The sequence below is a fragment of the Balaenoptera acutorostrata genome, chromosome 15 (assembly GCF_949987535.1).
Source record: "Balaenoptera acutorostrata chromosome 15, mBalAcu1.1, whole genome shotgun sequence".
NCBI classification, from domain to species: Eukaryota; Metazoa; Chordata; class Mammalia; order Artiodactyla; family Balaenopteridae; genus Balaenoptera; species Balaenoptera acutorostrata.
The window spans coordinates 23,725,671-23,738,241 of record NC_080078.1 but is presented as its reverse complement, the minus strand read 5'-3'; the positions used below and the strand labels follow the sequence as shown (position 1 = coordinate 23,738,241).

Below are 12,571 nucleotides of genomic sequence, written 5' to 3'. Positions count from 1 at the left end.
AGTTGGTTCCTAAGACATTTGTATTGAGCAAATGAAGTAATGTAATACTGAGTTTTCTGTAACATTTTTTTTCTTACAGTTTTATTTATTTACTTTTTTCTATAATATTTTAAAGTCCTGCATAACATAATCCTTTTCCTGAATTATCCCTTGAGCTGGAAGGAAAGCCTAAAGCCTTTATATTGCATATGCAGATTATTGTATAGCTTTCAGTCAATGTGTACATGCAGGGCAACTTGCCTTTGGTGTGATGTCCAGCTCTCTCTGGCAGCCCGAATCCCTGTCATCCCACCCTTTGCTGCACTCTGTTCCCTCAACTGGAAAGCAAGAGTTTTTCTTAGATGACCTCAGAGACTTATTTTTGCTTTGGGGTCTCAAGTCACCTGATTTGGTCACATGAAGGGAAATTAACCCCACCTCTCCCGTTTCCAAAAGGCAAGATTGACAAACGAATTTAAGAATAACCCTTATCTTTTCCTGTCTGCATCTCTTGGAACTTGAAACAAAGTTACTTTTAAGTGCACCGGTTCAGTCCGGGAAAGGGAAGATGGTCATTTCCCTTCCCTTTGAAAATGGCAAGTGAAAAATTCTCGAATGAACGAAGCATGCCAGAACGTCCAAAAATAGACAAATGCTTGAGATTGCAATTCCAAAATACCTGCAGTTGTGATTAGTGACTGTTGTCTGCTCGTGAAATGCCTAGAGTTTTATCTTTTTGCTGCTGATCCCCTTAATGGTGTGCCACCAGGTAGCAGAAAGTAGAATCAGGCGTGAACAACGACCCCTGAACAACACGATGCGAGCAACAGGCTAATGTTCATCTGTCATGTTTGGTAGTAATTAATTTCTCCTGGTTTGACTGAATCCTGGAAGTGTAAAGCACTCCCAGTGGTGGGATCGGGCTCCAATTTGTGTGGAAATCATTTAGAAGAAATAATTTTCATGTGAGGGTTCAGCAATGGTCTTCTTGGTGTTGATGGGTTTTTTGTTGTTTGTTTTTGTTTTCATTTTTCCGTACTCTTTTTCATTACTTATTAAGATGTATGTCATGATTGGGCTTGGTTGTCAGTGCCGGAAAACCCAAAATCACAATAAGGAAGATCAGGGCTAGTTGGGCAGCCAGCCCGTGGTGCCAGCAATCCTGACCTCTGTCTTGCTCTCGTGGTTCAAGATGGTTATGGAGGTCACAGCCATCGTATCTGCATTCTAGCCGGCAGGAAGGAAGAAGGAATGAAGATCAAGCCCTTTCCCTTACAGCTAATTCCCAGACGTTGCACTTTTGTTTATATCCTGGGACCAGAACTTGGTCACATGGCCACACTGAGCTGCAAGGATGGCCGCATGCCCAGCAGAAAATGAGAGTTCTATTAAAGAGGAAGAGAGTAGATAATAGGGGAAAGTGACAGTTTTGCCACAAGGTGACTCAGATCTTAGTGCCATATTGAGCTGGCAGCCTAACTCTGGCTGGTTTCTCGCCTCAGGGTCTTGATTTACCTTTCAAGTCTGGTCCATGTGATATTTAGAGCACAAACACTGGTCGATCGCATTTAATATTACAGTTGCAGGTTCCTCAAGCATCTGGGGTTCTCAACAGTATCACCACAGTTACTGGTGGTACACCACGAACCTCTGGATTAAATTAGAGGCAGTGGCTAAGAATATAGGCTGCGGAGCCAGACTGCCTGAGTTGAATTCTCTTACGTCTGTTTTTTTTTTTTTTCATTCATGTCTTTGATTAACCAGTACACAATTACTTGTCTTCTGGTTTGTTGAAACAATAGGTCAGACAACATTTGCCACAATAATGTCTGTCAAAGTGGCTGGCCATACAAACTCCAGCACCACATTCATCTGAAGGGCACTCCCCACGAAAGCGACTGATTTTGCCATTCTCCTCCACCTTATAGTATTTCAGGACAGCCAGCTTAACCTTCTTTCTCTTATGCTTGTTATTCCTGGGAGTGGTGTAAGACTTCTTCTTCCTTTTCTTAGCACCACCGTGAAGTCTCAACACAAGATGAAGAGTGGACTCCTTTTGAGTGTTGTGGTCAGACAAAGTACGTCCGTCTTCCAGTTGCTTGCCAGCAAAGATCAGTCTTTGCTGGTCAGGAGGAATTCCTTCCTTATCGTGGATCTTGGCGTTTACATTTTCTGTTGTATCCAAGGGTTCGACCTCGAGAGTGATGGTCTTCCCCGTCAGGGTCTTCACGAAAATCTGCATATTGGCGGCAGTGCCACCACAGATGGCGGGTCCAAAAGGAACTCTTACATCGGTTTCCTGTGTGCCCTGGGCAAGTCCCTAAACTTCTCTGTGCCTTGCCCTCTGTGTCTATGAAAGAGGACAATAAAAGTATATAACTTGGAGGGTTCTTGTGGGAATTAGGTGAGCTGATGTCTATAAAGCACTCTGAACGGGGCCTGGCACTTAGTGTGTCAGCTAACATTGTCACCAATTGTTTCCTAATAATAATGATATTTGGAAGGAAAAACATAGAAGGACTGGGTGCCCCACCCCTTCTTCTGCTCCACTGTAACTTTTTTTTGTCCTAGGACTCATAGCAGCTATAACAGATCCCAAGAATTAGGGGGCTGATAGATATTATTTTTGTTTTACAGATCACTTCTCTCCAGAGAATGTAAATGACACAGCCAAAGAAACATGCTTAAATTGGTTTTTCAAGATTGCTTCCATCAGGGAACTCATTCCGAGATTGTATCCTTTTTTTCTGTCTGATGGTTTTAAAGATAGGCTGCAAGAGTTGCACTGCTAATAGAAGCCATGTAATGGGCTGCCCTGAAATTCCTGTTGAAAATGCAGTTCTGTTACGGTTGCTAGCCTGGAAGTACAGGGCCAGCCACATTGTCCACGAAGTCCTTGGACTCTGGCTCTCCCCAGTTTTCTGTTTTTTTACTTTGACTATAGTGCCATGTACCAGGCTTTTGTTTCCCTGAGGAACATTCCCACATTAATTTTCTCAATTAAAATGCTTCATCTTTTTGTGTTTTCTCTGGTTTCAAGAACTTGAAAGGAACAGGGTCAAGCTTCTCTGCACAAACACCAGTGTTGAAGGACAGAGAATTCAGCTTATACACAAATGGAATCTTAGTTCTCTAAGTTTCATCCTTTTCCCCATAAAGCCTCGATTGGAAGTGCTCAAAACCCAGTTTAAATTTCAGCATGCAACCATAAATCAGCGTACAACGTTTTCCAGATTTTATTTTAAATAAATATAAAACCTTGAAAGCCAAATATAGAAACCACAAGCCAGCCACTCACTAATTTAATTCTCTGGATTGTTGAGAGTCACTGTGGCCCCCTTTCCTGAAGACACACCTAGTTCTCTGCATGAATAGTTTAGGCTTTTCCCCATAGGGAACAGACCATCTGGAAAATGTCTTCCTTAACAGAATGTTTTTGTAGCTATGTGGAAGCATCCATCCTGAAGTGTAACAAGTTCCTCTCCAAAACGTAAGGCTCTTCTTTAAGTCTGGGACCATACGTTTCCAAAAAATTTCTCTCTCATATGTGCCTGTGCACACACATGCACACACATGCTAATGACGATGTAATAGTAGCTGTCATTCTTTGAGTACTTAGTGTGTAGCAGATCTGGTGTTAAGCACCTTCCATCCGTTTTCTCGTTTAATCCAAATGAAAACTTAATAAAGTAGAGACAGCTTTTTAATCTCCATTTTACAGAGAAGAAAACTCAAGCTGGGAGAGGTTGGTTGACTAACTCATGGAAGTTCAGCTCAACTGTATTTGAATCCTAGCTCTGCTATTACTAGTTGTGTGGTCTTGAGAAAGTTACTTAGCATCTCTGACCCCCCAGTCTTCTTTGTGAACAAGGCCCTAAGAAGGGGTCTGTGAGGGTCCGGTGAGCTGGACACACCACACTGGAAGCGACACCCGTGGGCCCTCACTCATTGCCTTTGCTGCTGCTGTCCAAGATGATGTCAGAGGGAAAAGCCTTTGCCCCTAAGCCCTTTGCTACTCTGGGTCACCTCGGACATTGTACTGAGAGTAGTTTTGCAGAGCCAGGAGAAACCAGCTCTGCTTTCTGCAGAGCTGCTGAAATACTGAGTGGTGTTGGATACTGTCTAGATAATCAGCTCCTCAAAGCCATGGGCTGACTCACGGCGCTCTGAGGAATAGTTGGGTTGGATTTAGAATGTGTACCAAATGTGTTTGACTGGGATCTGGGGATGCCTGGGGGAGTGTGGGGGGATAACATGGTGCTGAAGAAAGAGTTATTTTGCCTCACCAGTTGGGGGAGAATAATGCCCAAGGCAGATGGAAGCCCCACGTGGCAGGAGGAATAAATAAGTCACAGCACACACTGAGGGCGATGCTGATGTTAGCCTGAGGTGCTAGGTGTCAGGTGCTAGGAAGGGGCGGGGCACAGGGCAGCAAATCAGTACCGAAGGAATATAGATACGACGAAAATATCAAGAAGGTCAAGGAGTGACCTGTGAATGGAAAATAATTGGGGGACAAAAATCGTTAAATTAGTAAAATAAATGTGACCTCAAGCAGGAAAATGTGAAGGTTAGACTCCAGCACTGAGCGAATGGTAGAGATAAAAGAAACCATTCAAAGAATGAATCGTGGCAAGAGAGAAAGACTCTTGTTACATGGCCTTAGAAGACTCAAACTTTGACCTTGGTTTCGTTCTGAAGCTTGATTTCCCCCCCTGCATTTAGGAAGTCTAGCTTTATTTTTATTTAAAAAAAATGAAAGAACAGAGAGTTCTCCCGCGGGGTGTAATGCTGCCGTCTTTTTGTCTCTAACAGGGGGATTTCAGAGTGTCTGCCCCGGCTGACTTGCATGGTCCGAGGGATCGGGGACCCTCTGGTGTCGGTGTACGCCAGGGCTTACCTGTGCAGGGTAAGCTGCGTCCCGGCACTCGTGCCTGTGACCGTGTCTTGTCCCCTCTAATGTTCACGCTTTTCCCTCCCCGCCACCTCACCAGTCACTGGAAGAAGGACTTTATTAGCTGCTAATTTTAGAGCACAGCTTGTTCACAGAAAGCAGAGCTGTAGGATTCCTTTTAAAAATTAATTTCGAAGTAGACCCACTTACCAGTAACTCTAATTAGGGGGTGTTTAAGGTCATCTTCTTACAAATGAACTAAGTTTCAGAACTAATTGTTTCTCCCTTCTCGCTGGGAAGGAGGCTCCCACAGCCTTTCGGCTGATAGGTTGCTTTTCATTGACTCGAAACATGCTTTCCCTTTGTCTTTGAATTCGATTGTTTTATTAGTTTTTTGGTCTCCGTATTAAAGAGTTGGATCGGAGTGCGGGTTGGTGAGGGCTGTCTGGGAGAGAGAGGCGCTCCTGGTGACGGCGGGCATCAGGGTCTGTGTCGCCTGGCCTTGGAGGGCTGCTCTGCTGGTGAGGATTGTAAATCACTCAGCCTTTCTCTCCTTCAAAGCACCGTGAAGCTCCTACTTAAAACTAGTAAGTTTTTCATTTATGAAAAATGCACCCTGTGGAGAGTTTACAGTCATTTTTCTTCAACTCACATGGGGCCTTTGCCTCTGTCAGCTTTCCGTGGGAGTCCCCCTTGCTAGTTCCATTGGCATTGTTCACCTTTAGAGAGGGGTCATTGCCCCTGTTCTGTAGGGTCCTGATGAACCCCAGACTTCCTTGAGGACAAAGCTGCAGTTAGAGACCTCCCTCTCCCCTGCTAGTGATCATCAATACCAAGAAATCAGAAGGCGAGGACCGTAGCCTTTGATCTGCTTCTTTTATGTGACGTCTAACAAATGACAGAAGCCCTGTGGTCTCCAGTGTCACAAAGAAATCAAAGTCATTGCCCTCAGAGTGAGTAGCAGACATCCTTAGGAAGGATACTTTTTCTAGGTCCACTCCCTGATAAGGGAGAAAAGAAAAAAAGGAAGAAAGAAAAAGCTTTCCATTTAAGGGCACTTGCTTCCTCGTAGTAACCGAGGCCAAAGTATTTATGCATTGCCATCTGCTTGAAACTTGGCGTGGATTTTTCATACAGGAATATCAGATATGTTTCCTAGAGCTTCAGCTTTGGAATATCGGGAGCTTGAACGCTCCAGCCGTGTCAGGGTTTGCTGAGGGCCTATTGTTTGCAAAATGCTGCTGGATCCTGTGGTGGGATGTAAGGATACTATCGCTTGTGTATTTGTGCTCTGCTGCCTTTCCCCTTGTAGGACACATCACATTCTTTGAACTCACCTTGACGTCAGTAATAGTAGAATAATAGAGATCTAGAATCTCAGTGTGTCTTATGACACACAGTTATTAAACAGAAATCAGAAAGTGGGTGGAAATATTCATTACTTACAAACCTGTTCCAGTTTTAAAGTTTGAAGTAAGGTATACAACCTAGTGAAAGATGATATTTGTTGCATATAACGTGCCTTTGCATGACAGATGCAACTTTAAAACTCAGTGGCAATGAGGAGAGATTACAGACCCACCCTAGGAAAGCTGGTGGTGAGATGCGCTGTATCCAAAATCATTTGTGTCAATTTAGGCAGAGCACTGATTCCCCTGGTTGGGTAGTTACTGAAAATCTTTTGATATAAAAAGAAGGAGACAGTGTGCATTAGTAAGGATTCTTTCGATTTCAAGTGGCAAAACCCCAATTCATAGTACTTTGAAGCAAAAGGGGGGAAATTGTTGGCCTTTGCGTCTGAAGAGCCTGGGGTAGTGCATGCATGGCAGACCCAGGGCCCCCAAACCATGTCAAGAATTGTCTCCTCCCTCATTGCTCAGCTCTGCTCTCCTCTGAGTGACTTCACTCTGAGGCTTTCTTTTTCCATATGGTGGAAAGGCTTCCATCCTCTTGACTTAGGAACTCCAGTGGCAAGAGTGCCTTTTCCTCAGTAGTTCCAGCCAGAGTTTCAGGGCAGAAACTCACTGCACCACCTTGGGTCCCTTGTCCATAGATAGACCAGTCACTGTGGCCATGGGATGGGATATGCCTACTGACTGAGCCTGGGTCATGTGCCCACCCCTGCAGCTCAGGGTCGGCTGGGTCCGGCTCTGCCACAGACCTCCTGGTCTGAGAGGGAAGTTTGATTCCCCAAAGGCAAATCCGCTTTACTGATTCCAGAAACAGAGGGAATGAATGCTAGGCAGGCAGAAACAGCAGATGGAAATCATGAGTAACTACCCTTGCTACTCTAGGTAGAAATCTTCTAGACCCAAGCAGATTTCCAAGCTGCTCATTTTGCTTTATGGGAAGAGATAAACAAAACACAAAGGCAGTGAGTAGGCAGGGCATGGGGGGACCTCAAAGCTGTTCATTAAAGGAAAGTATGATTACCTCCTAAGTCATGGCCACTTCAGTTCCTCTCCACCGCTTGTCCACTGGGCTTTTTTTTTTTTGCTGTCGCCTAACAGATAATTATTGCCTTTTCTACAGAATGATTAGTGGAAGGAAAGACAATAGAATCAGAACACAGTAGAAGTGGATCTGACATTTGTTGTTAGTATTTTTTTTTTAATCTCTGTGCCTGTCCTTGGAAGCATCCCCAACAGCCATAGAGCTGCCCTTGGAATTTACCGCCCCAGTGGATCTTGCATAATTATTCTCAAAGGAATTCTTTACAGACATCTAAAAATCCTCGTTATCATGAATCTTCATGACCTCTGGGTAGGGGGGAGGTGAGTGGCAGAAATCTGTCCCCCTTGGAAGGAACCAGGTCCCAGAAAGCAACTTCCCTTACAAAGTTGTTTTTGTGCTAAAGCAACAGTGTGGAATTGAGGTGTATTTGAGGAGCTCAGTTTAAGGAACATTTTGATGCTTTGTTTTGTTTTAAGTACTTGCACTCCCTGCCGTAGCTGAGACCTTCAGTTTTCCATCCAACCCTAAGGCTCTGGCCACCTTCTCTATGATTAGCAAATTTTTTCAGCTGAAAATGTTACCATCTTTTTAAAACAATGAATGAAGGAACCAATGGATTACAGCATTGTTGGGCTTCATGCTTGTCTAATAAAAAACTGCTTAAAATACATCAAAATTTATGTCTGCTTCCATGACTGCCCAGCAAAGAATGAATCCATGTATTTTAACAATGCAACAGTGAAGTCCCAGCTGACTCTCTTACATACCAGAATCTTTTTGCTTCATTTAATAAGTACAGCCACATGTGTGTTTATCATTTTTTAGAGAGGAAGAGAATATCATATACACGATCTTGAGAGTACATTTCTCCTTAGTGCTGTATTGATTTGTTCCCTTGGTCATCTGTTCAGTCATACTTTCATTACCTTTGGGAAATTGCTAAGACGATTACTGCAAATGTTGCCCTTTTTTCATTAAAAATAGCTTCTGTGGTTTTTCTTATAAAAGCAAGATATGCTTATTGAATAAGAAAACAGATAAGCAAAAAGAATGAAAGTTAACTTTCTGGACCTCTCTGCCTATATCTATCTATATGTATATTTTTAATTTACAAAAATGACATCACACTGTATATGTTATTTACAACCTGTTTTTCCATGGTCAAGGTAATTTCATTTTGATTGGCTATAGGTGGGCATGGAAGTGGCTCCACATCTCAAAGAAAGCCTAAATAAGAACTTCTTTGACTTCCTCCTCACATTCCAACAGGTAAGAGTACCCTCTCTGTCAGAGCAGCTAATTGATGTAATAGCTACATGATCACAAATTCATAAAACCCAGTTGGTTTTCCAAGTCGAGATTGCCTTAAAGTTCTTTGAATGTGTAAACCCTATAAAATTACACTCGAGTCTGTTAACACACAATTAAAATGTGCTGATTGTACTGAACAAGCGGAGAGGATTAATATGCATGTGTTAATAGGAAACGTCTCCCGTTGATCAGCCTTTCTTCTTAGCATCTGCTGGCTCCATTTTTATCAGGTTACTTCTCTGCACAGCACACATTCCCAGAGCAGCTCGGCCTGGTGACATGGGAAACTTTGTGTGTTTTTTCTAGTTTAAAAAAACCCTGAGAAACCAGGCTAGTTCTCTCGGGGCCGTCCAAATGCTTGCAGCAATGCGCAGTCTGTGAGTTCCATGCTCTTCGTTCATTATGTGACTTCCCCTTCTTTTGAGTGTTTATTTGGTCTCCTGTAGATTCACGGCGATACGGTCCAGAACCAGCTGGTGCTCCAGGGAGTGGAGCTTCCATCCTACCTCCCCTTGTACTCGCCTGCCATGGACTGGATCTTCCAGTGCATTTCCTACCATGCCCCCGAGGTAACTGCCAGGTGGCTTCAGTGTGAAGCTCACCACCAAGGAGGGCTCCTCTCTTCTGTGTCGTAACAACCCCTACACCTGTGTGCCCAGTGACATAATCAGGGCCCTTTCATAACGGCTCACTGTTGTGACTGGTTCTGCACTCAGCACTTTTCCTGCCTTGCCTTGTTTACCAACTCTGGGAGGGGGATGTGGGGGCCCAGAGAGGCCAAATACCTACATAAGGTCACACAGCTAGAAAGTGGCGGTGACTGGATGCAAACCCATTGAGTCCGACTCCAGGGCCAGCAGGCTTCATTGCCTCTTCACTAACCTTCATGCACTCCTTTTGGGTTGATAATAAGTTAATAAAGTCGTAAAGCAGATAATATTTTCTCCATTTTATGGAAGGAAAGTGAAACTCAGATATGTAATTGCTCTTATAAATTCTTTTTTCTTTTCTGTTTTGTCTAATTGAAGCATTGTCAAGGATTAAAGTGAAGTCAGAATCATAGCAGAAATACTCTTTTTCTTCCCTAAGACTGAGAAGCAATTTCAGTGGAACACCAGTTCAGATTGTCGTAATAACTGTGATAGATGAAGCTTCTGTTGTCTTCTCGTTGATGGTTGAGAATTTATTCTTTGTGAGGGAAAGAGACTTTGCTACAAAACAAGGATATTTGGAGTAAAGCAAAATTCAAATCCACCTGTCTTTTCCCTGTATCTGCAAACACATATTGACAGCTGTTAAGAAAAAAAAGATACGACTTTGACTAAGCAATCCACTTTTTAAAATATACAGTAGAAATAACTTGATGAGTGCATAAACACACACACATACACATGTGTAGCTGCGTTCACGCTAGTGAAACAGTGGAGACAACCATCAGAAGGGGATTGATTAAATTATGGTCTGTGTACTCAGTGGAATGTTACGGGGCCATTTAAGATGATGGAGACCCACGATGGAGTACACACTGATGTAAGGGGTGCTCAAGTGAAAAAAGGAAGTTACACCTCTTACTGTGTGTGTCCTAAGTGGTAGTGTGGCCTGGTGTTCAAGTGTGGGCCCTGAAGTCGGGGTGCCTAAATCTGAATCTCAGCTCTGTTGCTTACAGCTTTCGGACTAAAGCAGAGGTCAAGTCACTTGTCCCTAATCACTCAGCTTTCTTCTTTATCTGTGAAATGGGAGCAGTAATAATTCCTGTTTTCAAGTCTACTGCAGGGATCAAACAAGACAGTCCATTTACAGTGCTTAGGGGAGAGCCCCACACACAGCGCTTGAATGTTTGTTGTGTCATTGGGATTGCAAACGTGATTTTCATATCTGCACAAGAGAATTGGGAGAGAGATATGACAAAATATCACTGGAGGGCAAGATTTTGGATCGTCTTAACTTATTTTTCTTGCCCTGTTTTTTAACTTTTCAGCAAGTATAATGTCTTGCATATATTTAAAGTTTTTCCAAATCCTAAAGCATGAGGAGAAAAATAGGGACATCTCATATTTCAGGTGAATTTTTTACCATTGAGTAAATTGATTTTAAATCAAGCCAGTTTAACAGAAGATTCTTTGAAAACCTGCCAGCCATTCCCTGTGATCTTTAGTGTAGTCTCAGCAACCACACGCTGGCCCAGGCTCCTGGGAAGAGGTATCATGAACTTGACCAGTTCAGCTGAATGACTGAAACCTATGAGCAAGACCGAATCATCTGAAAATGAGAACACTTATTTTTTTCTCCTTACTTTAATGAGAAGCAAAATTGGATTAAAAACAAAAAGGACATGTCATAAGGCATTCTTCCTTTTAAGTGCCAGTAATCTCAAAGGATGGCAGAAGCTGGGAGTAGAGCTTTCCTGGGGAGTCAAATTCTAGGAAATCATTATTGCACTAGGAGAAGTGATTAAAAAAATTAGGTCACCTGAATAATAATAAACTCTGATTCTTGGGGCATTTAAATAAGGAACTTGCAGTGTCTCATAAAAAAAGTCATTTTCAAAATGTGGAAGAATTAATGTCAGTGTGGAGGGTGGTGAAGATGTGTGTGGCAATATGATACCTAAAAGCTCTTTGACAGTGGCTGGGATGTGTCCACCGGGGAGTTGGAGCTGTGTGTGTCTGTAAGAGGCCACGCCTCCAGAATATAGGAGTTTGTCTGCAGCAGCTGGCAATACACGACAGGTAGGTGAGAGAGAGGAAGGGAGAACTATCTAGATGAGAGAAGGGAGAAATGCCTTCAGCTGCAAATATCTGACATACGAAATTTCAGATCGAAATTGAAATATCAAATCCCTTCCCCCCAAAAAATCAAGGAGTGATTATTCAAAAAGGCTTTTTTGTTGTCATTTAAAGACAGGATTTTTTCCCCTTATACAATTAAAATTAGAGTAAGTAAAAAACATTCATGCCCCCAATTTTAGGCACATTCTGCAGAGAAAAAAGCAACCGTTTCATAAAACCTGCTTTGGGGCAATGAAAACGAATCCCTTGATAAGCTTCTCATCATTTTCAGCAGCTTTTTATCTTGTCTGGTATGGAATCCCATGATCACTTGCTAAGCTGTGTGATGCAGGTTGTCACCGTTGAAGGAGGGAAGAGGAAAGTGGTAGAGGCTGGGGCAGGTAGTCGGGCAGACCTGGGTTCAAACTGTGGCTGTGTTGCCTTGGGCTGCTTTACCTCTTTGTGTTTCAGTATTACCAGCTGTAAAATGGGGCCAATAATAGAACCTTCCTCGAAGGGCTCTTACGAGATGACTGATAGTGCACGTCAAGCGCATGGCCAAGAGCTGGTGCGTGGTAGGCAGCAGGCAGATGGGGGTGGTTACCATGGTTGTCTTTGACCTTAACAGCAGATGGGGGCCTGGACTGACTTGAAGGCCAGGAGATGAGCAGAGGGGCAGTAAGGAGGGGTTGAGGGACGGGACCTGTATAGACGGACAAGTAAGAGGCATAATAAGGAGACAAGCGTTACTGGAGAAGAGTGAGGAACGAGGCTGACTGGGAGTGGCTCAGGCAGAGGCTGTTGAACATCATGTCGTGGAGACCAGGCAGCGCTTGAAGATTTTTGATCAGGGGGATAATTTGAAAAAAGTGGTGCTTGAAGATCAAACTGGCAGAAGCATATGAGATGGATTAGAGGAGAACTATTTGGTAGCCATGGAAAAAACAAGAGGCAGAAGGGATGGGAGAGTACATATTCATTGGAAAGAATTTGGAAAAGACAGAAAGGTTAAGAGGAGAAAAGGAGGCACCTAAAATTCTGTCATGAATAACTGGTCACTGTTAACGTTTTGGTGCATTTTCTTTTTAATATTTCTCTCTCCACTTTCATTCTTGCTCTGTAATTGTGTTTTGTAGACGAGAAATATTTCCTGCATGATTTCATG

General features: G+C 43.2%; 2 protein-coding genes across 4 annotated transcripts in view; one reads left to right on the top strand and one right to left on the bottom strand.

Annotated features, from left to right (window-relative positions):
* VPS35L (VPS35 endosomal protein sorting factor like) overlaps window positions 1-12,571 on the top strand; it is a 119,647-nt gene that overhangs the window by 38,777 nt on the left and 68,299 nt on the right. For all 3 annotated transcript variants that reach the window (XM_007188306.2, XM_057528802.1, XM_028168054.2), the window contains exons 10-14: window positions 2,617-2,713; window positions 3,422-3,469; window positions 4,795-4,888; window positions 8,519-8,596; window positions 9,085-9,207. In XM_007188306.2, the coding sequence (XP_007188368.1) occupies window positions 2,617-2,713; window positions 3,422-3,469; window positions 4,795-4,888; window positions 8,519-8,596; window positions 9,085-9,207 (440 nt within the window). The remainder of the gene's footprint in view (window positions 1-2,616; window positions 2,714-3,421; window positions 3,470-4,794; window positions 4,889-8,518; window positions 8,597-9,084; window positions 9,208-12,571) is intronic.
* Window positions 1,751-2,221, bottom strand: LOC103002332 (ubiquitin-40S ribosomal protein S27a-like). The gene has a single exon (XM_057528807.1). It carries the CDS (start codon window positions 2,219-2,221, stop codon window positions 1,751-1,753), a length of 471 nt encoding a protein of 156 aa, XP_057384790.1.

What these genes read in the sequence shown, in the direction of transcription:
- LOC103002332 (XM_057528807.1), bottom strand. Translation starts at nt 2,221, where the DNA reads ATGCAGATTTTCGTGAAGACCCTGACGGGGAAGACCATCACTCTCGAG.